This window comes from Pyricularia oryzae, chromosome 2 (assembly GCF_000002495.2).
Source record: "Pyricularia oryzae 70-15 chromosome 2, whole genome shotgun sequence".
Lineage (NCBI taxonomy): Eukaryota > Fungi > Ascomycota > Sordariomycetes > Magnaporthales > Pyriculariaceae > Pyricularia > Pyricularia oryzae.
In genome coordinates this window covers 5,949,427-5,973,784 of record NC_017850.1, presented here as the reverse complement: position 1 = coordinate 5,973,784, position 24,358 = coordinate 5,949,427, and the positions used below count along the sequence as shown (strand labels likewise).

The following is a 24,358-nucleotide window of genomic DNA, read 5'->3' as shown; positions in this document are numbered from 1 at the left end:
CATGCCTCAGATCCCGATCGCGGGCGCCAAGCTGGACTTATCCACGTCTATCTAAGTAGGCCGTCTTTTTTAACGACAGGGCATTCTGGAACGTGACGCGCCACTCGAGATTATGCGTCTACAGTGACCTCAAGATCCCCGCCACACAACCGGAATTTTTGCGATCTCTCGTTATATCAACCATCGACTGAGAGCCTACTTTCCAATTATTGAGGGCAACTAGCACAAAGCTTTCAAAGCACCGAGACATCATCCAACTCGAGGCAACGATCGATAAAACGGATCGCGCGTGCCCTCTCTTCTCCCTCCTCCCTAATCTCACCTCACCCAACACACCACCACAACCGCCACCATGTCTGAGCGTAAAGTCCTCACTAAATACTACCCCGCCGACTTTGACCCGAGCGCGCTCACTCGGCGGCGGCGGGGGCCGAAGCAGGAAGGGCCCAAGGTGCAGACGGTGCGGCTGATGGCGCCGTTCAGCATGAAGTGCACGACGTGTGGTGAATACATCTACCGGGGGCGCAAGTTCAACGCGCGCAAGGAGACGCCCGAGGAGAAGTACCTGGGAATACAAATCTACCGCTTCTACATCAAGTGCACGCGGTGCTCGGGCGAGATCCGCTTCCGCACCGACCCGGCCAACCAGGACTACGTGTGCGAGACGGGCGCGCACCGAAATACGGACCCTTGGAAGAGAGGCGCCGGCGACGCCGTGGCGCCGGAAGAGACGGACGAGGAGAGGCTGGACCGCCTCGAGCACGAGGAGGAGGAGCGCAACGCCATGGTTGAGCTCGAGGCCAAGACGGTCGATGCCAAGCGCGAGATGGCCGTCGCAGACGCGCTCGATGAGATCCGGACCAGGAACGCGAGGATAGCCCGCGCGGACAGGGATGGGATCGAGGTCGTGGTGGCGCAGGCAGTCGACGAGGAGCGCGAGAAGCAGGAGCGCGAGGATGAAGAGGCCGCCAGGAGGGCGTTTGCGTTTGCGCGGAGCCAGGCCGCGCTGGAGGAGGAAATCATGGACGAGGATGATGATTCTGCGGTTGGTGGTGCAGCCGCCGGGACTAACGGCCCGGCGGCAAGTTCTACGGCTGGACCGAGTGCGGCGGCAGCAGCCACGTCTGTCGGCGATTCGGAGATGAAGCCCCCAGCGGCGATGAAGAGCACGAGCACCGATATGCCCCCACCGCCTGTTCCGACCAGCTTCAAGAGACAGGTCAAGAAGAAAACGGATCGTGCAGCTTTGCTTGGCATCAAAAAGAAGACCTGATTTGCAGGCAACGGTATCACTTTCACGACAGTGAATGATGAATCCAAGGTATAAAGTGCTACTGTTCAAGAGTGAATTTTGTTGAGCTCAATATTTAATTTCATATTCAGACGTAGGCAGGTCATTAATATCTTTTAAAACCACAACCCAACAACCCCAACGACAAAGAACAACACACATGATATGCATCCATTATCAAAATTCACGCAAGGGGATGCAACATGGTAGGTTTTATGATGCAAATGAATTGAGCGAACGATTAGACAAAAAGCAACGCTAACATGCTGGCAGATAATGTATGTATGTATACAAGGAAAAATCCCGCCCAAACATTCCTGAAATCCCGGCTAAAAAAAATCATAACGACTGAATCAATGAAAAGTGACAGCTTGTTTTGTGGCTGCCAGAAAATTTCGACGCCGCCGTCGATTGCGACATGCAAGACACAACGTAACCCGCGTCATGCCCCTGGAAATTCGCGTTTCCGCATAAAGATCTCAGAGGGACAAGGGTACAGCAGTGACGATCGCACAGCTGCGGCCGCATCCGTCATATGCCGGAAGCCGCATCTGAACTGCCGAGATGTCGGGCGTCGTCTGGGCGAGGGGACTAGTGATTTCCGCGATGTACTCGTTTTTTTGGTTGTTGTATAATATGATGTTGCTCATGGTCGTTTCAGTAGTAGCGTCCGCCGTCTGTCATGAACGGTATGACGCGTGGTTGCTGGACGGTGGGTTGTATGTCGACGTCACACCGTTCTGATGGCTGTGCCTGTCGCTGGACCCGCGTCGCGACTCTGGAGTGGACCTCTCCATCTGCCTCTTTTGGTGGTCGAGCATCATCTTGGAATAACTTGGCACGTCAACGGGCGGCGGTGATGTGGTGGTAGCCATGGACGGGAAAGTGCCGTTGCGGCTGCCGCTGCTGCTCTCTGACGAATTCGACATGTTGGTGTATGAGAGGTGGGAGTGGTAGTCGGCAGTCTGGCTGGGCATTTGTGTGGTTTTTTATGGAAAACGTTTGAACTTAGTCGTACGTTTTTATTGGGATCGAGATGGGAGAGGAAGAGAAAGGTAGGCGGTAGGCAGGTAAGATGGTTGGGTGGTAAGGTATGTATGCAGGTGCGAGTCGTGCGATCCGGTTGTTTTTGTTATTTTCGAAAGGCCCTAGGCGTGGCACACAAGATCAGGTAATCTATTGGGTTGGAAATAGGAAACTTGGCGGCTTGTTTGGTCACGCGAGATGAAAGTTGGTTGTGGATGTGGGCCAGGTTGGAAGGGGTGGGCTAGCATGGCACTTTCAGGGTCCTTATATATAAAAGTAGACGCTTGTTGTGGGTGGCACAAAATGGGGTGTCATAGCCTGTGGGGAGGGGGGTGAAAGGCCCGAGGTGTGAGAGAACAGAGAGCAAAGAGACAGGGAGGCGGGATGGGAGGAGACCCTGGGGTGCACCCCGTCATGGTTCACCAGCGGGTCAGGGACACAGGGTTGGGACGGGTGGGATATGATCAGCTCATCCTATGTTTACTCGGGAAACGTCTTTTTTGTTTTGTTGCATGGTTTCTGGAACCACATACGTCTTTGGGTTACGGCTGAGTGTAGAAAATGTGCGTCAGGACAGTGGTGAATGGTTTTGATGCAACCACCAACACAAAGGTGCGAGGCGAAAGGGGGGGAAGTGAGGGGGGGGGGGGGGGGGGGGGGGGCAGGCAAGCGTTTGTCCCTACCGTAGTCTAGGCCACTATGGAAGGGTAGATCTCAAGCGTAGTGATCGACAAAGAGGAGTGAGTTGCCGTTTCTTTGGGGCACAAAATGGCGTAACAAGTGCTGATCCTTTGGGAGCTTCACCTACCTACCTACCTACCTACCTACCGGTATGAAGTTACCTTGCTAGGCACCTAGTCGAAAGCGAAAACCGTAGGCTGGAAACATAGGCTTGTGTTGCCCTTTTTTCGCGCTTATTCTTCTTTCCATCCTTCTTTATTTAGTTACTGACCTTTTCAATAATGACATTCCACTAGATTAGCTTGACACCAGTGTTGATTTTGGCCGTGCGAAGAGAGATACATGTGTGTTGACGGAGTTGATCCACTAAGGTAGGAAATTTGTTTAGATAGCTCACGTAAGGTGAAAAAAAGAGAGACAAGGCCCGGCGTGGCGTGCAATCAAAGCGGCAGGCTCAGTTTGCTCTTGTCCGCAAAAGGAAAGGACCCTGCAAATCGCTGAAGTCATGAGCTATGTCATTTCATTGGCCCCTACACTCTCAGCTCGCTACCTAGAAACACAAAACATCTCATAATGAGATTTTTTTTGATAGGAAATGCAAGCAGCCGTAGGTAAGTGTTGCAAACGACGGTGGGCATAGCGTGGCCAATGTTGACCTCATGTGGATCCACGGGTTGCACTCTGGCTTACACCTTCGGTCTGCATTGTGCACCGGTAGTCGAATGGACCGCCAAGTTACGTCGACGGGCAAGGCTAGGGTAGCACTGCCGCAAGGGAATGGCTCGCAAATCCCCAGCAGTTCTGTTTTTTTCTCTCAAATTTGAATCTTGATGATGTGTTTCTGCGGTTTGATATGGTGGTTCGTCTCAATGACACAAATGCGTGAGGATCTAAACGGGATCTGCAACACCTGAAGTTGTGGGCAAAATTTGTGGCCGTTGCGTCATTTGGACCCCTGGTGAGAAGAGTGAATTACCGTCTGTAACCTCCCTCTTCCCTTGCTCCCTTGCTCGACGGGGCTGGGGGAAGGACAGGCCTTTTTTTTGGGATCTCGTTGCGTCTAAATGACCCCACACCAACAATTCCCTCCACCGGTGTATGGCAGTGTTTGCCTCATTCATCATCATGCTTTTCTGAGTGTCATTGTCAGGACAGGAATGCTGCGCAAATATTGAGGAGGACTCTCAATAATGCGATAATGGCTGCAACCTAACAGCGCTGTAACTGTAGAATACCGTTTTGCATATGATAAGCGGCTTTACTTGCAACAGATAGGTGCGCGTGTGATAAGCACGGTGCTTGCAATTGTGAAATTTCTTTACCATGCCCAGTTTGTAATCAAACTCTATTTTTTTCACCATCTGGTCGGGGGTGCGTATGTGTCCGGGCCATGAATTTCATCGCATCTCTGTCGCCAGTGCCGCCTTAAACCCGCCTTGGAAAGAAAAGGGGTCCCATCGCTTCTTCCCCCTTCGTTGGCGGAGTCGGGCTACATCTCCGATATGCGACAGAAGGGAAACGACGTCAATCCCGGCTAGTTTGCGGGGAAGCAAAGGGGAGGGGGGGCACCACGCTTATTTTTGCGCGACCCCTTTAAGCGCCACCGCCTTTTGGCCGGTATTGGATGTGGGTTTGTTTTGTCCTTTTTGCTCCCTCGTCAGGACCCCTAAACTTGTGCTTATCTGTGGTTTTACTGATAGGGAGCAAAGGGACGAGGCTTCTAGATGGGCGGCGTAAAGAATCAAGCGAAAAATCTGGAGACCCCCTTCGGTAGCGCTAATCAGCCAAATTCCAAATGTTTAATCCCAGTCGCGGTCTTGATGGGATTTACAAGGGCAGATTTGCATGCAAAGGCTTGATGACATCAGTGGTTCCACACGTTTTGTGGCGACAATGGGGGGTCCGCAGCGCCAAGCCCCCGGTCTTCTCCCGGCAGTACAGTATGACTTAATTTATTTTTATTTTTTATTTTTCTTGGTGAGATTTGCCAGTCACGAATGGCAGTGTGTTTGTTCTGACAGGGCTGAACCGTAACGACGCGGACTCGCGGAGCTTCGTCCAAATCTCCGTCCGGCTCTTTGATGTTAAAATGGGAACCCAACCAATGGTGCGTAACTGACTCAAACCCAGCGCCTCAATGTCGATCAATTTTATCATCCTTAGTATTGGTACTACTGGGTAATGATTCCATACGGGATGCAAGCAACATCCAGTGAGACGAAAGGTGGATTGGCCACAGCGGCGCCGTAAGTTGCCGGTCCAGACCAAACAAACGGAATGGATGCCATGTGAGGTGTCGCAAAAGCCGATGTCCATCCCATCCTGCACGTAGGGTCCAACTCGCCTTATGACGTTCCCGCCTCCGTCAGCGGTTGGATCGCCGAGACAAACAAGGACGAGGTCATCGTGACCTGCCGCACCTTAGTGCACCACCCTCCAAACCTCATCCAGCCATTAGGAGAGGCAGAAATCGTCAATCCAAAAGCGGCACATCCCTCCGTTGTTAGGCTTGATTGCGGCAATGTGACGTGGGGCTAAGTGCAATCAACTCCGCCGCCATTACATACTTGCCCATGTTTCCACCAAACCTACTGTATGTAATACGGCGTCTTGACTTGCTTGAAGCGGAGAAAGATTGGCGTAAACATGTGCCTGTGCACTCAACCGATCTCAGAAGAATTGTTTATCATATCTGGCTATCGAGCCAATCCCGGTTGACAGCCGTGGTTGTCCCAGCGACGGCAGTTCGCCGCGACTTTTACCACATCGCCGGGGTTCGTGCCAGGAACTGGGAGTTTCCGCCAAGGATCCCTCCCGCCTCTGGGCCGCAAGCGTCTGGTGCCTTGCTTCCTTTGATGCCCAGTTAAGCCAATTCACGCCAGGCCAGCCCCAAGCTGTCTTGTCGCGATTAGTTGGACGAAATGACTGCTTAGTTAATAAATCGCCAGGCACGGGCGTCCCGTGGCGTCGGCGTCGCACATCGAGTGGACCGTATCGGAGTAAGTTGTGCAAGGTCATGCAAGTAGAGCCGGCCGACGATCCATGGTTTTCGTTATTGTATGCTCGGGCCACGCCGGTGAACCACGGAGTGCCGGATCAGAAATGCTACATTCCCGTGCCAGTCAATTTTTTTTTCCCCCGAAATCGACAATCGACCCATCCAACCAGGCACGCGGCACGCCGACACTGACTTGACACTGACTTTCGGCCCCATCCGCTCGCGATAGACTCACTCCCAGATTGGTACATAGTATACCAGAATTAGTAAATACTCTATTCTAGGTAACTAGTCATTGCCGTGCACCTGATATGATTACCTGCCTGGTCCTTGTGGATATGTACCAGGTAGTAACGAGATTCCCGTCGCATACAACTTACCATAGTTTGCTTGCAGAAGATCGCGATCCACCTCTCGACGTGTACTTATGATATACAGTACCGCGCGAACCTAGTCCTTGATTGCACATGGTGCAGGAACCTGGATGTAATTTACCATGCAATCGAGGCGACCGAACGATGACGACGAGCTTTGGATGATAATATAAGCTTGTTCGTCTTTCCTTAATTACTCTTCTTCTTTTTAACTTCTCTCTGAATATTCCCGGCGACTGCCATCAAAAAAATTTGCATTGTGCTGACATTGCAGCATAAGACAGCTACCTAGGTACCCATCTAACGCCATGGACCTTTTTTGCGTGCTGCTGCGCATGGATTAAAGCAGGTAATTGCGCGCTGGCCAGGAAGTGGAAAACTTCTATAACAGACACAGCATTGCAAGGTTGTACAACTACCCAGTTCCTCTGATATAGCTCTTTTTGTGATGATATCATTTTCTATTTGCATGGAACATCAAAACCTGAATACCGAAACGTCTGCACTGACAAGACTGCCAACTGCGGCCAGTTTAGGTCAAGGAAACTCAGGCAAGGAAGGCCCTTTGATCAGCTGGGAATTGAACAAGTGAGGAGTTGAGGCTCAGCCACAACTTTGAAACTCTGAAACTCCGCGGTGCTGCACCAGCCCCAATTCAGCCACGCCCAGCAGCAAGCAAAGCATTGGATCTTGGCTTGCTTAGGTTAGCAAGCCATGGCCTTATCCGTGTCTAGCAACCCCGCGATCGATTGCCCGTCCGGATAGCGCCGCCTCAATTCATCACCGCCAGAAAAGGGAATTTGGAGGTAGCTTCTAGGTAGGGTGGTCCAATTTGATAAGGAGAAATTTACTACTGGTACATGGTAGGTACGTACCCGCCTCAGGGGAGTTTCGGCCTCGTGCAAAACACTTTAGAGTATATGCCAGCGCATTCGATGAAAGAACTCTGCGAAATAATTCAGGTTTCGATGCTATTCGACGCTTTCTTTTATCTTCCACGATGCATGTAATCACTAATGAATCAGTTTGCTTTTTGGATGTTTTGCGAGTGACAGTCACCCCGCCGGGCCGCGGGTACGTCACAGCTTGTCCCCCAGCTTTCACCTATGGAAGTTGCTGGAACTGTCGAATCGAATCGGCCTTCTACAAGCTGTGGGGTGGCATCGATCGGCCCACCGCTCTCACCAGACAACCATTCTCTCTTCAACCACCACCTGCATCTGCTCAACTGCTTTCAGAGATTCGTATCTGCATACCTTTTTTTTCGCATTGTACTACATTCAACTGGCGATAATCTGCAAACTTGTTAATTGAGCTCTTTTTTTCATTACATTCCGGCTTGCTTAGCTCTCACAAGCCTACATTCACATTACCACACCTACACGCATCGAGCGATTCAACAATCGTCATCGGTGAGCTTGGACTTGGCAAGTAGCAAGTCACTAGCAAACAGACGCCAACACGTCAACATCAGCAAGACATTGCGCAAAAACGCAAAAATAGTCAACCCTGTCTTTGGAATACGATATAACAAGGACGATTTATTCTCAAACCTTGTCGCCTGAGCGCGAATATCTAATACACCTGCACCAAGTGTCTTGTCGCACGAGCAGCCAATATGGTGAAGGAAACTAAGCTTTACGATGCACTGGGCATCAAGCCCGATGCGACACAAGATGACATCAAGAAGGGATACAGGTAAGACTATTGTGTTGTTTTGCTTCCGGTTCACTCATACCATATAGACATCCCTCAAGCTGAAGTCACGACTAACCACTATATTGCTTCTGCGTTGTCTAGGAAACAAGCACTTAAGTGGCACCCCGACAAGAACAAGAACAACACAGATGCAGCCGAGAAGTTCAAGGAGGTATCTCAAGCATACGAGATCCTCTCGGATCCAGAAAAGCGCAAGACATATGACCAATATGGGCTTGAATTCCTCCTGCGCGGGGGCGTGCCCATGGACACGGATGGTGGCAACCCCTTCGCTGGCGGTGCTGGTGGCATGCCTGGAGGCTTCCAGAACTTCGGCTTTGGCGGTCCAGGTGGTGGCGGCACTTTCCGCTTTTCGACCAACGGCAGCGGGTTCAGTTTCAGCAACCCCGATTCCGTCTTTTCAGATTTCTTCAGGCAGGCCAGTGGTGGTGGCGGCGGCGGTATGGGTGGCATAAACCCTGAAGACCTTGAAGATATTCTCGGCGGCGGTGCCCGCTCCTCGAGGGGAGGTCCGCGCGTGCGGTCGTCCTTTGGTGATTCCGTGCCCGGTGGTGGTGCGAGGTCACAAAGGCAACCCACACCTGAGATCACAACGGTCGAGCGTCCCCTGCCAGTGACGCTGGAGGAGATGTTCAACGGCACCACCAAGAAGATGAAGATCAAGCGCAAGATGTTTGACGACTCAGGAAAGCGCACCACTACCGACACGGTTCTCGAGGTCCCCATCAAGCCTGGTTTGAAGAAGGGCAGCAAGATCCGCTTCAAGGGGGTGGGCGACCAGGAGGAGGGCGGCCAGCAGGATTTGGTCTTTATCGTGGAAGAGGTAAGTTTGCCACACTTTGTTAGAACATGTGGAAGGGGAATTTAATATACTGACATTTTTCTTTGATAGAAAAAACATGCACTCTACACTCGCGAGGGTGATGATGTCGTCCACGATGTCGACCTGGAGCTCAAGGAGGCCCTGACAGGCTGGAAGCGCACAATCACAACCATTGACGGAAAGCAGCTGCAAATCGACAAGGCAGGGCCTACGCAGCCAGGCTCCCGTGATACCTACCCTGGCCTCGGAATGCCAATCTCCAAGAAGCCTGGCCAGAGGGGTAACTTTGTTGTCAAGTACAACGTCAAGTTCCCCACCTACTTGACACCCGAGCAAAAGACAAAGTTGAAGGAGATCTTATGAGTTGATGCTGACTTTGAGAGGTGGTAAATAATTTTCTTGTAATTTGGCTTAGAGGCGAAAGGCAGTGAGTACATTAGGCGTTTACTCTTTCAGCTTTTGATTTTCCTTGTTTTCTTCTCACGGATGGGGCGTCTGCATCCGCGGCATGGGAGTTATGAGTATACGTCGGTTTTTTGTTTTGTTCTTCTTGGCGTTCTTTCTTTTCTCTCTCTTCGCAGCCAGCTTTGCGACTGGGGATTAGGCGACAGGCTTGGCCCGATTTTCCAACTGGGAGTGGTATAATATAGCACTTATACAGACGAAATGACGATTTTAACGCATTTAGACACATGCATTTACTGACAAAAATGCATGTCGGGTGGTATCATGATGGGAGGATGCATAGAGAGCAGAGAATGTTCTATAATAGATAGCCTGTGCACAGTTAGTTCTATCAACTTGTGCTTTTCGCCCACATCTCAAAGGTCTTGCCCCTTCTTCCTGCTGTCTCGAGAGGGTGTCGTTTCTTTCATGTCTCCAAGCAACTAAACGACAAAAGACAAAGTTCCCCAACAGAAAATGTGATCATACCCGTCCGTTCCATACCAGACCAAAGATGTTGATACAATTTACCCTAGACAAGCCACAGTAATTCCAATGCGTGCTTCCATTTCCTTTTTCGGAACTTCTTCTTTTGAAGAAGCGTCTACCCCAGTGGTTCGCCTGCTTTCGCTCGCTGTTTCTTTTCTTTTTCTTCTTCTTCTTTTTTTTCCTTCCTTTTTTTGAGGCTTCGTCGCCAACCTTAATTTCTCTTCAACCTGTCGTCAAGCCTGCTGTCTCCACGACAATTCCTGTATGCCATCCCTGAACTATAGTCAAACAGGAGAGGCAGGAGTCTGATTTTTTCAGCCCAAAGGGGGCCACAAGCCCATTCCAAACATCAAGGTCCGGGGACCAATTCTGCCCAGACAAACTTTCGCTTCCATATTCACCCACTCTTGCACAGCAATCAGTTAAAGCAGGTTTGCCACCCATCCTCTTGAGTCTTGCGCTCGACGAGGATGTTCATGTCCTCCCAGTCCATGGGGAAGTGCGGAATCACCGAGCCTCCGTCGCACACCTGGCTGGCCAACTGCCAGGCTGAAGAGTCTGGCCTGCTGCGTGCCTTGTCCCGGATGGCTTGGATGAGCTCCTCCATGCAGGCGGATCCGGCAGGGGTTTTGGAGAACTCGACAAGGCTCATGAACCTGTCTGCCGCGTCGGGTGGGCTTTTCTTCTGCCAGTCCTTGATTTCTCGCAGATAATACCACTTTTCCTTGTGCTCGGCAATGAGATCCTCGGCAAATGGAGATGTGAATATGAATATCGTCTTGGAGATGTCCACAGCCCGCCTGGATGGTCGAGAGAGAGTACGGTCCTGATACTTCACTATGTACAACCATTGGTTTTTGCTTTAGATTATGGGTGGGGACGATGGGGAGAGAGGCTCCTTTCCCCTGTTCTTTCTGAGAGATTGTCACTTACCACTACTGATAATTTCGCCAATCTCATCGTAAATGTCGTCAGTCAACTTGTCACATCCCAGCAGGCCGTGAAAAATCACGATACTTTTGTTGGTGTTGTGCGTAGTAAGGAAATGGTCAAGTCCGGACCAGATTGAGAATTTCCGTCCAGAACCCATTCCACCCGGGCCAAAAATGCTCAAGTCTGATCTTTCGAGCGTGATCTCAAAGCTGCTGTAGCCACCGAAGACCTGACCGAGCTTCATTACGCGAGCAGTCCTGGATGTTACGGGCGCTGATTCACCCGTCAACATGGCACAGTACGGGATGCTCCGCTTTGGACCACCCTCGGAGAAGTAGCTGAAATAATGCGTCTGTCAGTTCACGCGCGAATGGAATTAGAGGGAGAGGGAGAGGGAGAGTGGGAGCAGCAGCTCACCAGCGTAGAGAGCAAACCAGTCGATGCAACGCATAGTTTTGTCCTCTGATCATGCGCGGCAGCAGGCGAAGAGTCTTGTTCAACGCCGGCATATGTTTGAGAGCGATTTCGGCGGCTTCAATGTCACAAAAGTCACCCAGAGCTTCGTAGCAGCGACAGAGCCTGGGAAGAAGAGTAAGAAGATTAGACTCCAGTCCACAAGTGTTGGGAAGAAAGACATCCAAGCAACTCAGAAGGAGACCTCTTATCAAGCAGTCAATTATTTTCTTTAGCAGGTACGTCTGTCTCGATATAGTTCGTGCCCACACCGGATGCAGGCAAGTAGGTAGGTAAGCTGAAAAAACGTTTCCCATCAGGTGTATATATGATGGGTTCCAGAGGTTGGTGCCAACTGCTAGGATTGACTGCTTGATAAGTGGCCTCTGTAGAAGTGGGAAGCGACTCACGAATCTCTCATAAACACTGTCAGATGCGGTTTCAGGAGATCAAGTCTCTCAGGGGTGCACCAATCCGCCATTGGTCCTAGATCTTGTGACAGCTGCAGAGGCATCGGCAACCCTGGCCTCCTCCAGAGCTCCATAGGGATGCATTGAGGGTCGGCGCACGTGTCAAGGGTCCACTCGAAAAGGTCCTCCCTCCTTTCATCCGTCAGGTGGGCAGTCTTTGCAGCGACGTAGGCCAGAAACGGAATATTGTCAGGGCTTCTGCGGTTGATGTTTTGGTATCCAGCTGTGAAGAGACTCCCCAGATCATGTATCGGGTGATTGCTGTTGAGTGCAAGAAACGGTAAAGCAAAAACCGTCCTGTCTCTTTCGGGCACTTCTTGCGTCAGCTTGGGGTCGGTTCGAAAACTACGATGGAGGACTTGGTATAGACTGATTCCTTGAGCTGTGAGTCTGGAAGAGTCGGCGTCGGAGTTATAGATGCTCCACCGCAGTTCGGTTTCATTCCTGATTATGCCTGAGGACTCGGCCCTTTGAGGTACAGGGATATCTCTGATCCCACATCTCGGGGCGGATATGCGATTTTGACTACTCATCTCACCTCGATCAACGTCAAGTTTGTGATTGAGTTGAGGGGGGCTTGGGAAGATATCCGAGGCTGGGGTAAGTGTGAGTGGAAGTGTTCTCTGAAGAATGCGGCAAACAAGGCGAGAAAGATGTAAAAAGGGTGATGTTGACTAGAAGAGGAATTTAAAGAGTCTTGTTTGTCAAGCCATGCAATTTATACCTGCACCGGACCCCTCCCATGTAATGTTGAACTGAAAGTGATGGTCCCATGAGGCAAACGGAACCCTTTATCCAGCAGCCGTGTTTGCCACGCGCACTTCTTGGACGCACCGGGTACCTACTAGCGATAACACTTGAATAAAGAGAGCACTAGGCAAATACCAATGTTTGTAGGGGCAGGCAAGCTCGCAGGCAAGTATGCAGTGTAAGTGAATGCATAGGTGCCTAGGTACGTAAGTGATGTGTGTCCATGTTTATGGCAGCTTCTGAATATGATTCCCCAGAAAAAAAGAAAACTTTCTTGCAACTACGCCATACATACTCGGGAAAATACAGAAAATGTTTTTCAAGTCGCCATGCTTTATGCAAAACATGAACTCTATGTCTCCAGCATAACAACATCTCTCGACGCCTCCTCGATCGCCGTCATATCCACCGGCGGCGCAAGGCTGTCCATCTCCTGCAGGGTATACTCGACCAGGTAACTTTCATCCACCAGCTCCTCCAGACGCCGGTAGTGGCGTTCGGTGTACGCCTTTAGCGCGTCCAGCACTTCTCCCACTCCCTTTCCGCCGACGGCCCGACGCCTAGCCACGGCCAGGCCCGCAAGCCTCGAGGCCGGGTAGCTCCGCACAACCACGGACAGGATACGCTGGGCGACGGGCGCGGTCCGCGCGTTGGCGTTCCAGTCGCGCAGGCGCAGGAGCAGGACTGAGAGTTGCTCGTCCGACAGCGTGGCGATGACCTCGTCGACAGCGGCCCTGCCGGTAAGGCTTTTCCTGTCCTCATCCAGCCGCATCTCTGCTGTCGCCAGGTTGCTGCCCTCCTCCATGACCGTCTTGAATAGGGACAAGAGCCTGCCGGGGTGGTTGAGCTGGAGCGCCAATACAATGGCCTCGCGGTAGTGACCCGCCCGCATGTGGTTTTGCAGCTCCTGCTCCTTCTCGACGAGCTCGTCTGCGGCTTTCGCTGCAGCAAGCTGAGTCATTGACGAAGTGTCGCGCCAAAATGTGATTGTCGAGTCGGCCGATCCTGAAGCAAGCACAAGCGCATCACCAACTTGCTCTTCGCTGTCGCCGTCCATGTCCACATCGTCAGCATCAGCAATGCTGCCCTGAGTACCGGGCTTCACAGCCAGAGCCCAAACGCGGTCGGTGTGGTTGTCGAGAGTGGCAACACACTCTCCCGTGTTTGCATCCCAGACCTTGACAAGGCCGTCGCCACCTGCACTGGCAAACTGCACTGGCCTCTTCTTGGCTGCCTCGTTGTCCTCCTTGGTGCTGGGTATCGGGAGCCAGATCACCTTCAAGACGCTGTTGGAGTGGCCCTCGAACGTACGAATGCATGTATAGCTTGTGAGACTCCAGATTTTGATGGTCTTGTCACCGCTCCCAGTCAACACGATGCCCTTGCCAGCAGAAGTGGCACCGTCCTCTCCCTGCAGGATGGGCATGTCGGCTGGAGCAAATCTGACGGACCAGACTCCCCTCCTGTGTCCCTTGAGAATACCCTGGACCTCGCCCTCTTGGACGCTCCATATCTTGACCACCTTATCCTGGGACGCCGAGGCAAACAGTTGCCCTGTGCTGCTAATGTCTACAGCATTAATGTCCTTTTCGTGTGCTTTCCTGGTGAAGGCTGCCCGTGATGCCTTCTTTGAACCCTGTTGCGCCACATTTGCGATCTCCCACTTTTTCACCGTGAGATCTTGCGACCCTGTAATCAAGAAAGACGGAGGGTGGTTCAAGGGGTCGGTGTATGCCTGTGATGATTTGGGTGGTATGCTCTTTGGGAGTGCAATTGCTCCTAGGGACTCGGCGTGGCCAGTGAAAGTGGCGTAGCATGTAAAAGAGTTGTTTGCTGGGTCGATCCTCCATAGACGAGCTGTGTTGTCCTTGGCCGCCGTTGCAAGCCAGTGTCCTGACCAATCAGTGTCCAAGGCAATGACAATATCCTCGTGGCCCTTAAGCGCCGTGACATCTTGACCAAAATAGGTCGAGCCCTCTGCTTCTTGGGAAACCGAGACCACCCTGACCTCCTCAGAATTCGTAGCCAGGGCCATTAAAGATCTGTCTGGGAGTAGGTAACCAAGGTCTATAATATCGTCATGAGTTCCTGATATCCTGCGGGTAGGGCTCAGGGGTTCGAGCTCCGGTATGGTGGCTGAGTTGACGGTAGGGGTTGTGTATAGGACGAGCGTGTGATCTGACTGAACGCAGACCAAGAGCGACTGTTGTGCGCAATAAACCGCGCCGACAAAGGCTTCTCCTTCGGTCCTCGGGCTCTGCTCTTTCGTGACTTCGCGGCCCGTCTCAGACTCCCAAAGACGAACGCGACCGTTCGCACCTGCAGAGTAGGCCAGTCGACCGTCGTCCAGGAAGCCAGCAGCCTCGACTAGCTCCAAGCTAGGCACAATCTTCTTGGGCTGCCAAGTCCTAACATCCCACCAGATGATCGTCTTATCTCTGCTGGCGGTAATGAGGCTATTCTCCTGAGCCGAGTAATCGATGCCCGTGACGTCGGAGACATGCGACTCGAGGTCTCCTATCGCAGCACGCTTGTGTAAATCCCAAACCCGTACCCTTCCATCTTGGCTTCCGGATGCCAACCTGAAGTTCACGGTCGTGGAGTTGACATCGCTCTCTGCCTCCGCCGCACCCTGGCTCTTCTTGCCCTTCTTCTTTTTCTGGCCCTTGGTGTCCTCGGCGGTGGCAGCCACCTCGAAGAAGCGTAGGGCCGAGGCTAATACGCTCGGCCCACGGAAGGTATGGGTGACATATCCGCCAACTATGTCCCAGACCTTGATTGCTCCATCAGCGGCGCCGGTGGCAAGAAGCGTGCTGGTCCTGTCGACGGCCAGGACAACCACGGGGGTGCCATGAGGCTTGAGGGTTCGCGTGAGCGTCGCCTCGATCGAGGCGTTGTCGGAGTCGATAGCGAGGGAGTAAATCCTTAGAGAGAGTGACCGCGAGCTAATGATCAAATGTGATGAAGAGGGTGTAACTGTTTAGGGAAGCGTAGGTTTCATTGGTTAGTCTGGTCGTTCCCCGACGTTGAAAGTTGGGGTTTATGTTTCTGTTCCCGGCATGGTACATACGAGTGAGGGTCGATATCGGTTCGCCATCCTGTTGATTTCATGCTTTCAGTATCTCGCCTTGATAAAGGTAGAGATTGGAAGTAACTTACCCCTTCAATCGTGGCAAGGCGCTTTCCCGTGGTGATGTCGGTCAGCACTGCGTCCTCTCCTAGAGTAGACGCGAGGATCTGAGCTTTGCTGTCCAGTGCAATGGAGCCGCCGGTAAAGATTGGTTGGATGACCTTTTCCGGCTCAAAGGTCGTCTTGAATGCCATTTTGGAAGCCATGGCTGGTGTTTGTAGGTGCCGAGAGCGTGGCTAGCGGAGTAGATCAATCGACACTATCGCCGGCGCATACCAAGGCTTCATCCCACTTTGATTGCGAGAGGCGCAAAGGCCGGCTGTTGGACTTTTCACAATTTTTTGTCTGCCGAACAACCAAAGTGGAGTTATCGGAGAATTTTGATTGGACGAAGCATCAGAAATTAAGGTTATCTTAGCGCCAGATTGTGGAGGGACCTGGATGCGACGGTGCGACGCGACAGGGATGAGGCTCAATCCCACTTAACGCGCTTTGATTGCCCGAGACTTCAACGTCATCAAAGAACAACTGCGCGTTCAAGGTACTCATGCACATATAGACACCCCAGGGCAACAAAGCAATTGGCTGGGGTCAAACGAGAAAACAGACCTTAGCAAAGAGTTGTTACTTTATACGACTTCATACAAAAGCCTGGCCTTCTGGTGACATCCCGTCTGGCCACGTGAGGAACCCCTGCCGATGCTGGGTCCAATGGCCTCATCTTCACCCTTATCCTTCAACAGCACATCATGACGAGGTCTGAGCCGCTGACCTCGTTGGCCTTGGTAAGCCTGCTTCTTTTATCCATAATTCACTGTGATGCGGTCTACTCTTTAAAGTCCATATATAGTCCCACTCCCCAACCCGCCCTATCACTCATCTAGAGAGCATTCAACTAACACACCACCCAGGGTCGGTCTCCTTACGATGATGTAGTACAAGGAGAGGGTCCCCACGACCCCCGTTTGCCTGCTCAGGCCTATGACGAACGCGGCAGACCCATCAACCCCGAAGCTAGGCGCCTTAACAGAGAGCTGATCCGGGCGCACAACGAAGTCATGCACGCTATTGGCGTCGCCGAGCCCGAGGATGGCGGTGCCGAAAGGCTGGCTGCCGAGGTGGAGCGGTTAAAGGCTAAAGCCAACGCAGACCACATAGGCTCATGCATGCACTACGTCGGGATCCATGCCCTTAATGGAGGTAGTCTAGGAATCGACGGTGTCAAGAGTCGCATGCTGGTAAGTTGTTGCTACGAAGGCCCTGGATTCTCGTGCCAATGGGCTTTCTGACAAATTCTATGTTCCTTGTTCAGGCTTATAAACGATACGGGGATGTCCCTCTGGCAGACCTCTACTATTACGAGCGCAGCCAAAGATCTCTCTTTGCCCTTTTGTTTCCTGGGCTTCCCTGCTTCATCGCAGATGAATTAATTAATTATGTTCGCTTTGAGACATTTTCTCATGTCAAGTCTTCGTTAGTCCTGACCACCCAAACTTCATGCCCTCGATGCTATTCTAATCAGCCTCGGCTTGGATAATAGTGTTTTAGACGCAATAATAGTATACATACGAGCTCACCTGCATATTTTTATGCCCGTCCAATCTCTCGGCCTCGCTCCCAGAAACGCATGGTTCCCCGGACTGTCATTCTTCCTCTTCTTCTCAGATGAGTCTCCAGTAGCAAAACCGCCGCCTTTGCGCTCGCTTCAGCCAAGGGACATCATCAGCTGGCTCGGTGGAGTGGCCATAAGCTTCGCGCCGCTCGTGGCCCACCAGCTGACCGGGCGGTTGCAAGACATCATGGGCCTTTTCGTGGGCTACACATTCTACCGCCTGCTGCCAAAGCCGAGCAGGGAAGACGAGATGCGCAGCGCCGCATACTACTCGCCCCGGCCGGAACAGACGAGCGCCCCTGAGCAGACCCCGCTGCTCTCGCACCTGAGGGAAAACCTTCACCGGCCCAGGCGGACATCCGACGGCGTCCCGAGGCCAGAGAGCGTCGTCCTCGGGGGAGAAGGCGGCGCGGGTCAGAGCCAGGCCCCACATGCCGCCATCCGCCGGCAGAGCACGTTCTCATCGGTGCCGGCTGCGGAGGACTATGACAGCGACGAGGACGACGAAGAGGGCACGGAGCGCGTCTTTGCTACGCTGGTACACGTGGATAGGGACCCGGACGAACTCGCGTCGGACGGACCACCGGGCGTCTGGTCGGCCGAGCTGCGGCCCAACGCCCCGACAGAAGGCAGCGTGCGAGGCGGCGACGGGCCAAACGGCGACCACCGCGGCGTGCGCTACAACACTAACCTGCACACCCTCTTCCCGGCCCGGCTGGCGTCCGACATCTTCCAGAGGGCCGTCGTCACCTGCCTCCTCACGCCGCTCCAGGCTGTCACCATCAGGTTGCTGGCGCGGAGCTATATCGGCCGTCGGCCGGGCGGTGCCGAGGCTCTGCCGGGGGTTTTTGGCATCTCACCGTTCAGCGACCTGTCGTGGAGGGGAGTTGGGCGCCTGGTGATCTTGGACATGGTGGCGTTTTTGATCCAGGCCGAGATCTGGTCGGTCATGGCCCTGGTGTCCGAGTGTCTTCGGGAGGAGGAGCCTGAGAATTAGGAAGTCTGGTTGCCTTGGTAGATGTGTACGAACGTGTCCTCGTGGGAGGTTCAGTGGTGTAATAGCATCTAATTAGCGTAGAAACATTTGCATTCACAATGGTGGAAAACAAATGGGTTGGGAGGAATACCTTGTTTTTGATGTATGCCGCTGCAGTATATGTGTCTTTTGCTATCCTTTCGCCCTGTTGTCGTTATATGCTGTCAATGCTGACATGATTTTGCTGTTGCTGTTCAAGGCTACGAAACCTATCCATTGGAAAGTGGCAAATGGTAATGCGGGAAAGAAATAAAAATTCTCAATCTAGACCTAGAACTAGTAAAATCCATCGCAGGATTCTGGGTATATCCCTTCCGATTCTCTCAAATAATAATACTGTTTAGGCTTGTGCTTTTTTTATGTAAAATTCAGGGCATATTTTCCGCTTCCTCCAAATTTAAAATATCCGCAATCGATATGAAAGAATCAGGGGTAAAATATAAAAAAGCTGCGCAAAATGGACAAACTCCGCAAAATAATAAAACAAGCGGAATATAAAGCAGCGAATATAATAAGGCTAAGAAGCAGAAGGTGCAATAAAAGAAACACAACCAGGAAATAATTGCGTGGCCTGGGTGCATTTACTTCGGTACGGCGTTGCACAAGCAAACCGCGAAACCAAACACAGCGAAACCGAGCACCACTGTGTTTTCGAAGCCAATGGTTTAACATTCGCCATCGTCCTCGACAGCATCGAAGCTGCCCAACGAATGCTGCGAAAGCAGTGGATCCGCCTCGCGCTCCAAAACCGACTCGTTGTCGACCGTCGAATTGTCCAAAGCCCGCGCGGCGCCATCGTTGGAATTTGTGCCGATATTATATGCGTCCGGTCCGCTGTGTGTAATGCTGGCGGGCACAAGAGACGCCGGGGTTTGGGTGGGTACGCGAGGTTTTGCGTCTAACTCGTCATAATCAACGTCCTGGTCGTAGTCATCGTCGCTGAGCATTTCGATCTTGGGCGCCGTCTTCCTCTTGCCCCGCTTCGAGGCAGGGGTGGCGGTGGCGGAGCCTGCGGCTTTGCGTTTACGCGGGGTCGAAGGGGTTGTGTCCAGGGCTGTGGCGGTGTTGCCGCCGGCTCGGGAGACTTCTTGGAGTTTACGCGCGTTGGATTTGACCGAGCGAAACTGGAATTCGAGGCCCTGGGGGGTAGATTCACCGTAGTACTTGGCGATTTCTGTGCGTTTATAAAAGCTATTAGTTTTTCGCCCTTTTTAAAGTTGATAGTAGTGATGGGGATGTGATATGGATATAAGGGGTATGAATAGGGTATTTGAGCAAGGAGAATGGGACAATATAGAAGGACAAAGTGTATGCATGTGTGTGTATGTGTGTATAGGCAAGTACCCTTCTCATTCATGCCGACAATGTCCTGCATATCCTTTGGGTCTTCACCCTTGGCGACGGCCGCACGGATTGCTGCGGCCTGCTTCTTGATGGGCCGGAAGCGGTGCTCAATGCCGCATGTGGTCGTGTCAGAGCCATAGTGAGCCGCAATGGCTATGGTAATTCACATTAGAAAAAGGACTGATCAAGGAAATGATGTACTGTGGTGTGTGGGGTGAGGTGAAGGTATGAAGAAGGTAGAGGTTTTGTTCGTAGTTAGACCTGATGAAAAGGCAAAACTATACCTTTGAAGTTAAGCTTCAAGTCCGGAGCACTAGCAATAACTGCGGCGAGCAGCCTAGCCTGAGACTCGTACGTCTTGAAATTGGTTGGTGCCATGTTGTATGTAGTTGATAAGCGATTTCTGGTTGATGCTTCGTGTTTCTGTGTTCCAGCCAGACTTGAGTTTGTTTTTGATGGAAAATGACAGAGTTGATGACAAGATGCAAGGATGGGCCTGTAGGCGGGTAGAGATGAGTTGATGGACAGAGCTGATAGTTGTTGCTTGGGGTCGAGATGGTCGCTCACCTATATGTGCTTGATAAGGCGACAAAAGATGTTAACAGCTGTGGATGGCTGGCTGCGAAAAGAATGGTCAGAAGGACTGATGATCAGGACGCAAAGAGATGGAAGGAAGGAGAGATATTGAGAGGCGGCGGTGGCTCGGTCGGCTCGAGGTTACTTGTCACTCAGATTTGTATTCGAGTTTGACGAAGAGTTGCGACCGAGGAAGAACAGGTGGCAGTGGGGAGAAGTGAGGGAAAACCCGAAGGGCTGCGTGGAGTATTGCTGTTACGAGGGTCCGTGTTGGTTGGTTGGAGTGAGCATGGGAGGAATGTACCTGGTGTTGATGTTGCTAGCTGAGATTTTGGATGAGTGGGTGTTGTTGAAGAAATGCAGGTCCAGGAAAAGAAGTTCAGGTGTACGAGCAGAAGAGAAGTTGAAGGATGAGAAGGTGTGGTCGCCAGATATTCGGTCCAAGGTTCGTTGGCAAAATCTGCCGAACCACAAATGGGTGCCAACTTAGGCAGGAGCGGAAAGAGGGTTTGGGCGAAGGTACAAATCTGAAGGAAAAAAAGAGAGAGGAGAGTGTCGAAGTACTGGCCAGAAATGCGGCCCGATAAATGGTTTAATGGAGGAAGGAGGAAGCTATAACATGAATATAATTTTAACTGACCTGACGGTAGAGGTGGTAGACCTTGGCTCAATTGTTTTCCCGAGTCTGTTAAAAGACGTGTTTAGACAAGTAAAGCAAGGAACATGTTGCTAGACGAGGTAAGGAAGAAAGGAGAACAAGGTCAAAGTTATGTTCACTGACCTGAGAATGACGGTGATTTAGAGCTTGGCCTAGTTGTTTCCACTGAGTCTGGTAGGATCTTTGGTCAACGGATGTAGTGAATGGCCTTTTTTGTCAAGAGGCAGAATTTCGAGCACAAGTGGCTGGAGGAAAAGGGAACAGTCTTGTGTCAGTTCCGGCGGTGGGTGTTGTCAGACTAGATAACAGTAACCAGGGGAAGGAATCAAAATATTTCCGGGCGGTGCAGGAGGTTAAACGATATTGGGCTAAGAAGCAGTCGAGGGTTGCAAGAGAGTTCAGCACCCAGGTCTAGCAGAAGCGATGACAGGAAATAGCGGAATGGTATGCACGTTTTCAAGCACGGTAGACATAAAGAAATTTCAGGTAACCGTCTGGTTGTATGCTTCAGAATGGAAAGTAGTTAGCTACTGGGAGATGAGGGGAAAGGGAAAGACTGTGGACAGAAGAAAGAGACCCGGGTGACGGCAAGGTAATGTTTTGTCACTTTTCTCGAGTATGTGAAGTAGTAAGAGATTATGGTGTGATCGAAAGAATTTTAGACATACCAGTTTTCCTGGAGGTTGGAAAGCAGTTGAGGATTGTAAAGTGAGGGAAGACCTAGAAATAGAAGCCAACTGATGGACAGGGAATGATATGCCACCTTGATTGGATGGTAGAAACCACTTGCATATATAAGGCGAGGGCAAGGCTGGGATAGAAAGAAAAGAAATCTCCGACTTACGGCAAGATAATGGTATGCTGCTTTGCTCAGATGGATAGACCAGGGGCTAAGCAAACGTTAGCAGATATTACTCTCTTCTGTCGTGTAGATTGCTTCGATCGTGGCGAGAAAATAATTCAGACCGTGTGAAGGAGTTGCAAGTTTTGGCTGGGGTTGATGACGGAAGATTGGTTGACAAGTTCTCAATTGAGTGATGGCAAAACCAGAAGGTCCAATTGTTCTGGGGCACGAAGCTGTTATTGGAGGGGAAGAACAGAAAAAAGGTTTGAGGGAGCCAATTGGACTTGTCTGGTGATGATGTTGTCCTCAAGATGTGTAAGGCAAGAGAGATGCAGGTGAGCAGACCATATCCAAGCCAGTGCAAGCCTGGGCCACAGCGTCTCTTGAAATTAGCCCTTGGCCTCACTGCGAGTGGCCGGGCAGATTGAAATCGAGCATAGTCGATGTTTATAGTTGATGGTTGTAAAACCTCAATACAGTGAGTGATGTGTGGTAAAAACTCACAAACCTAGTGGGAAGACGTTGTCCTATCCTGGTCTTGGTACTTTCTTTCTTGTGTACCGGCCCAATCCAATAAAAGACTTTAGATCCAATTTAGCTTGTCGAGGAAAAAAATAAAATTGCGACCGATTTTCAAGACAAATCTGCAAATTTCTGATTTGTACTTCCGAATTGACACTTGCGTTGGTTTAGAGAAGAAAGAGAGTAGAGTATCAGAGGTTTGCGGCCACGGGTGTGTGTGGCCCACGGTAGAATCTCAATCAAGTGTTCGTGTTAGTGATTACAATACATTAAGCCCAGTCGCCAAGAACTCCGCGAATGCTGCCAGCCCCTCGGGATAACAATCAATTCTGTTTCATATATTTCTAGAAGCTCTATGATTTACTCTAAAGCTTTATCGATGCAATGATTTTCCTGCAGCGCCGGAATTATTGGGTGGCCGCACAAGACTGGAGGTATCTCCTTCACACAACTGAACACGGTGCACGGCCCTAGGCTGCGGTACTTCGTAGCCCTCCCTGATTATATACCCTGTCTGCACCCCCTTGTCCAGTACAGCACCCAAAAGCCTATCCATCCATCTGCAAAATCCGACGTGCTTCAAATTCTTGGTCTTTTCATCCCCACACTTCTAATTAACCCTCACTCGACGCATCAATCAAAGTCCTTGTTTGAAGAAAGGCTTGGAGTTCTACGTCCGGCCGGCCCGTCAAAACCCCCACCAATCCGGCCCGTGGAGGCCGTGAAGCTCGGGCTGTGTGCACCCATTTGCTGCATCGGGACGGCCCCATTGGCAATTCCGAGGCCGCGCGGCATCTCCACGCCCGCCACGCGCGACTCGCCATCGCCGTACATTAGGTACTGCGCGCCCAGGAACAGGTCGCAGGCGGCCTGGAACATTCCGCAGACCTTGAAGGCAGTCGGGATCTCGGTCTCCGAGGTGAAGAACCAGTACATCTTCATGGCGTCTCCCATAATCCAGCTGATGACCACCGACGGCCGGAAGCCCTTGCAGGACCGGGACCGCGCGTTGGCAGCCATCTGCGGGAGTGGGAGCGTCGCCTCCACCGCGAGGCCTATGTAGCCGATCGTAGGGGAGTATATAGCGTAGAGGAATCGGATTGGCGCAATGATGAGCTCAAGGATCGTGAGGCCGATGAAGAAGTAGAGTATGAACTGCCAGTAACTGTTTTGATTTCACACACGCACAACGTTAGCTGTCTCCCATTGTTGCCTAGGATATGCACGCGAATGCCACCCAATGTTTAACTCACGGCTTGTGTGACCTCCACTGCCAAAAGTTGTACGGTCTTGGCTGGCCGCGGAACCCATCCTGAGCGCCAGTGAAGGGAAGCGCCGCCTCGCCGCCTTTGTGTGCCGGCCCTGGCCTGTTGTCAAGTGCGATCTTGAGCAGGACAGCCTGCACAGCTATCATGACGAAGGCCTGGACCAAGAGCGCTTTATCGAACTGCGCACCGGGGTAGTAGAATATCCTAGGATTGAGAGCGGTCGTGTCAGTGCGATGCAGGGTACCAACAGAGCATCCGCTTTTTTTTTTCCTCCAAAGAAACCCCTCTCACCTCAACAACGACGCCACGATCATGATCAGGGGTATGTCCAGACTGAATCCAGCGCTGCTCTTTTGGCGGTGCATCGCGAGGGCCTGGTCGCTGTAAGACAGAATGGGCGACAGGACGAGGAATAGCGGTGCGGCAAAGCCCGTAAAGGCCGTGAGCCACGACATGTCGGCGGGAGGGGGAGCGCCTGGGCGCGTCACGATGGTTTTGGATCGAAGTGCTGGGCTGCTCCCGGAATTGAGCTTTGCTGCTGTGTTAGGCGAAAAGTGCACAGGGAAATATTTTGGTGGTCACCCAGTGCCAAACTGTCCGGTACACGCAGGGAAGGAACGTGGTGAATCAAAAAGTGGACTGGTCGCCGAGTAAGTTGCCTAAAAAGGTTGTCTAGTAAGACACCAAATGCATTATAAAGTAAATAGAAAATGCTGGAAGAAAAAGAATTTTTAAAGGAAAGTTAGGGATTCTGAGGAAATCTCTGTCTACGTGCAGGACAAACCACAAAAAAAATAATACCAATCTGAAAAGTACTATGGCTTCCCGCCGAGATGCAATTTCCAGTGCTCACGCAGACGATCAATCAATCAATCGGATCAAGTGCCAAGCTCATCCCCTGTAAGGACACGACCCGT

The 24,358-nt window shown here is 51.7% G+C and overlaps 9 protein-coding genes across 9 annotated transcripts; 4 read left to right on the top strand and 5 right to left on the bottom strand.

Moving 5' to 3' along the window:
• Positions 1 to 40: 40 nt before the first annotated feature.
• Positions 41 to 2,957, top strand: MGG_12308 (cell cycle control protein cwf16). Its single transcript, XM_003715106.1, has 3 exons — positions 41 to 1,497; positions 1,565 to 1,573; positions 1,656 to 2,957. Exon 1 carries the CDS (start codon positions 353 to 355, stop codon positions 1,271 to 1,273), a length of 921 nt encoding a protein of 306 aa, XP_003715154.1. The 5' UTR covers positions 41 to 352; the 3' UTR covers positions 1,274 to 1,497; positions 1,565 to 1,573; positions 1,656 to 2,957.
• MGG_12307 (uncharacterized protein) lies at positions 1,278 to 2,537 on the bottom strand. Its single transcript, XM_003715107.1, has one exon. The coding sequence runs from the start codon at positions 2,266 to 2,268 to the stop codon at positions 1,972 to 1,974; it is 297 nt and encodes a 98-aa protein (XP_003715155.1). The 5' UTR covers positions 2,269 to 2,537; the 3' UTR covers positions 1,278 to 1,971.
• A 1,273-nt stretch (positions 2,958 to 4,230) lies between the features above and the next one.
• Positions 4,231 to 5,536, top strand: MGG_15834 (uncharacterized protein; the record flags this gene model as incomplete). Its single annotated transcript, XM_003715105.1, has 4 exons — positions 4,231 to 4,938; positions 5,020 to 5,105; positions 5,202 to 5,244; positions 5,304 to 5,536. The coding sequence occupies exons 1-4, from the start codon at positions 4,794 to 4,796 to the stop codon at positions 5,534 to 5,536; spliced, it is 507 nt and encodes a 168-aa protein (XP_003715153.1). The 5' UTR covers positions 4,231 to 4,793.
• Positions 5,537 to 7,571: 2,035 nt separating this feature from the next.
• MGG_08180 (SIS1) lies at positions 7,572 to 9,731 on the top strand. Its single transcript, XM_003715104.1, has 3 exons — positions 7,572 to 8,068; positions 8,171 to 8,912; positions 8,982 to 9,731. The coding sequence occupies exons 1-3, from the start codon at positions 7,989 to 7,991 to the stop codon at positions 9,273 to 9,275; spliced, it is 1,116 nt and encodes a 371-aa protein (XP_003715152.1). The 5' UTR covers positions 7,572 to 7,988; the 3' UTR covers positions 9,276 to 9,731.
• On the bottom strand, positions 9,664 to 12,278 carry MGG_08179 (uncharacterized protein). Its single transcript, XM_003715103.1, has 4 exons — positions 11,642 to 12,278; positions 11,196 to 11,357; positions 10,779 to 11,116; positions 9,664 to 10,682 (listed from the first exon to the last, which is right to left on the bottom strand). The coding sequence occupies exons 1-4, from the start codon at positions 12,232 to 12,234 to the stop codon at positions 10,264 to 10,266; spliced, it is 1,512 nt and encodes a 503-aa protein (XP_003715151.1). The 5' UTR covers positions 12,235 to 12,278; the 3' UTR covers positions 9,664 to 10,263.
• A 307-nt stretch (positions 12,279 to 12,585) lies between these two features.
• Positions 12,586 to 15,901, bottom strand: MGG_08178 (U3 small nucleolar RNA-associated protein 13). The gene is made up of 3 exons (XM_003715102.1): positions 15,611 to 15,901; positions 15,522 to 15,549; positions 12,586 to 15,427 (listed from the first exon to the last, which is right to left on the bottom strand). The coding sequence occupies exons 1-3, from the start codon at positions 15,785 to 15,787 to the stop codon at positions 12,804 to 12,806; spliced, it is 2,829 nt and encodes a 942-aa protein (XP_003715150.1). The 5' UTR covers positions 15,788 to 15,901; the 3' UTR covers positions 12,586 to 12,803.
• Positions 15,902 to 16,079: 178 nt separating this feature from the next.
• On the top strand, positions 16,080 to 18,389 carry MGG_08177 (uncharacterized protein). Its single transcript, XM_003715101.1, has 4 exons — positions 16,080 to 16,366; positions 16,493 to 16,819; positions 16,894 to 17,054; positions 17,122 to 18,389. Exons 1-4 carry the CDS (start codon positions 16,331 to 16,333, stop codon positions 18,188 to 18,190), a joined length of 1,593 nt encoding a protein of 530 aa, XP_003715149.1. The 5' UTR covers positions 16,080 to 16,330; the 3' UTR covers positions 18,191 to 18,389.
• A 505-nt stretch (positions 18,390 to 18,894) lies between these two features.
• Positions 18,895 to 19,951, bottom strand: MGG_08176 (uncharacterized protein; the record flags this gene model as incomplete). Its single annotated transcript, XM_003715100.1, has 3 exons — positions 18,895 to 19,403; positions 19,574 to 19,726; positions 19,858 to 19,951. The coding sequence occupies 3 exons, from the start codon at positions 19,949 to 19,951 to the stop codon at positions 18,895 to 18,897; spliced, it is 756 nt and encodes a 251-aa protein (XP_003715148.1).
• Positions 19,952 to 22,418: 2,467 nt separating this feature from the next.
• On the bottom strand, positions 22,419 to 24,251 carry MGG_08175 (PQ loop repeat protein). The gene is made up of 3 exons (XM_003715099.1): positions 23,733 to 24,251; positions 23,427 to 23,645; positions 22,419 to 23,338 (listed from the first exon to the last, which is right to left on the bottom strand). Exons 1-3 carry the CDS (start codon positions 23,894 to 23,896, stop codon positions 22,807 to 22,809), a joined length of 915 nt encoding a protein of 304 aa, XP_003715147.1. The 5' UTR covers positions 23,897 to 24,251; the 3' UTR covers positions 22,419 to 22,806.
• Between the last annotated feature and the right edge of the window lie 107 nt (positions 24,252 to 24,358).

Excerpts from the sequence above, each read along its gene's own strand:
- MGG_08175 (XM_003715099.1), bottom strand. The coding sequence starts at position 23,896 with ATGTCGTGGCTCACGGCCTTTACGGGCTTTGCCGCACCGCTATTCCTC. Across the intron at positions 23,646-23,732 it reads ATCGTGGCGTCGTTGTTGAG|GATATTCTACTACCCCGGTG; the intron begins GTGAGAGGGGTT and ends TCTCAATCCTAG. Across the intron at positions 23,339-23,426 it reads CAGTGGAGGTCACACAAGCC|TTACTGGCAGTTCATACTCT; the intron begins GTGAGTTAAACA and ends AAATCAAAACAG.
- MGG_12307 (XM_003715107.1), bottom strand. The coding sequence starts at position 2,268 with ATGCCCAGCCAGACTGCCGACTACCACTCCCACCTCTCATACACCAAC.
- MGG_08179 (XM_003715103.1), bottom strand. The coding sequence starts at position 12,234 with ATGAGTAGTCAAAATCGCATATCCGCCCCGAGATGTGGGATCAGAGAT. Across the intron at positions 11,358-11,641 it reads ACAGTGTTTATGAGAGATTC|GCTCTGTCGCTGCTACGAAG; the intron begins GTGAGTCGCTTC and ends TCTTCTTCCCAG. Across the intron at positions 10,683-10,778 it reads TGGCGAAATTATCAGTAGTG|TGAAGTATCAGGACCGTACT; the intron begins GTAAGTGACAAT and ends GGTTGTACATAG.
- MGG_08178 (XM_003715102.1), bottom strand. The coding sequence starts at position 15,787 with ATGGCTTCCAAAATGGCATTCAAGACGACCTTTGAGCCGGAAAAGGTC. Across the intron at positions 15,550-15,610 it reads GCCTTGCCACGATTGAAGGG|GATGGCGAACCGATATCGAC; the intron begins GTAAGTTACTTC and ends TGAAATCAACAG. Across the intron at positions 15,428-15,521 it reads ACCGATATCGACCCTCACTC|TTACACCCTCTTCATCACAT; the intron begins GTATGTACCATG and ends TTCCCTAAACAG.
- MGG_12308 (XM_003715106.1), top strand. The coding sequence starts at position 353 with ATGTCTGAGCGTAAAGTCCTCACTAAATACTACCCCGCCGACTTTGAC.
- MGG_08180 (XM_003715104.1), top strand. The coding sequence starts at position 7,989 with ATGGTGAAGGAAACTAAGCTTTACGATGCACTGGGCATCAAGCCCGAT. Across the intron at positions 8,069-8,170 it reads GACATCAAGAAGGGATACAG|GAAACAAGCACTTAAGTGGC; the intron begins GTAAGACTATTG and ends TGCGTTGTCTAG. Across the intron at positions 8,913-8,981 it reads TGGTCTTTATCGTGGAAGAG|AAAAAACATGCACTCTACAC; the intron begins GTAAGTTTGCCA and ends TTTCTTTGATAG.
- MGG_08177 (XM_003715101.1), top strand. The coding sequence starts at position 16,331 with ATGACGAGGTCTGAGCCGCTGACCTCGTTGGCCTTG. Across the intron at positions 16,820-16,893 it reads GTGTCAAGAGTCGCATGCTG|GCTTATAAACGATACGGGGA; the intron begins GTAAGTTGTTGC and ends TTCCTTGTTCAG. Across the intron at positions 17,055-17,121 it reads TTTTCTCATGTCAAGTCTTC|TGTTTTAGACGCAATAATAG; the intron begins GTTAGTCCTGAC and ends CTTGGATAATAG.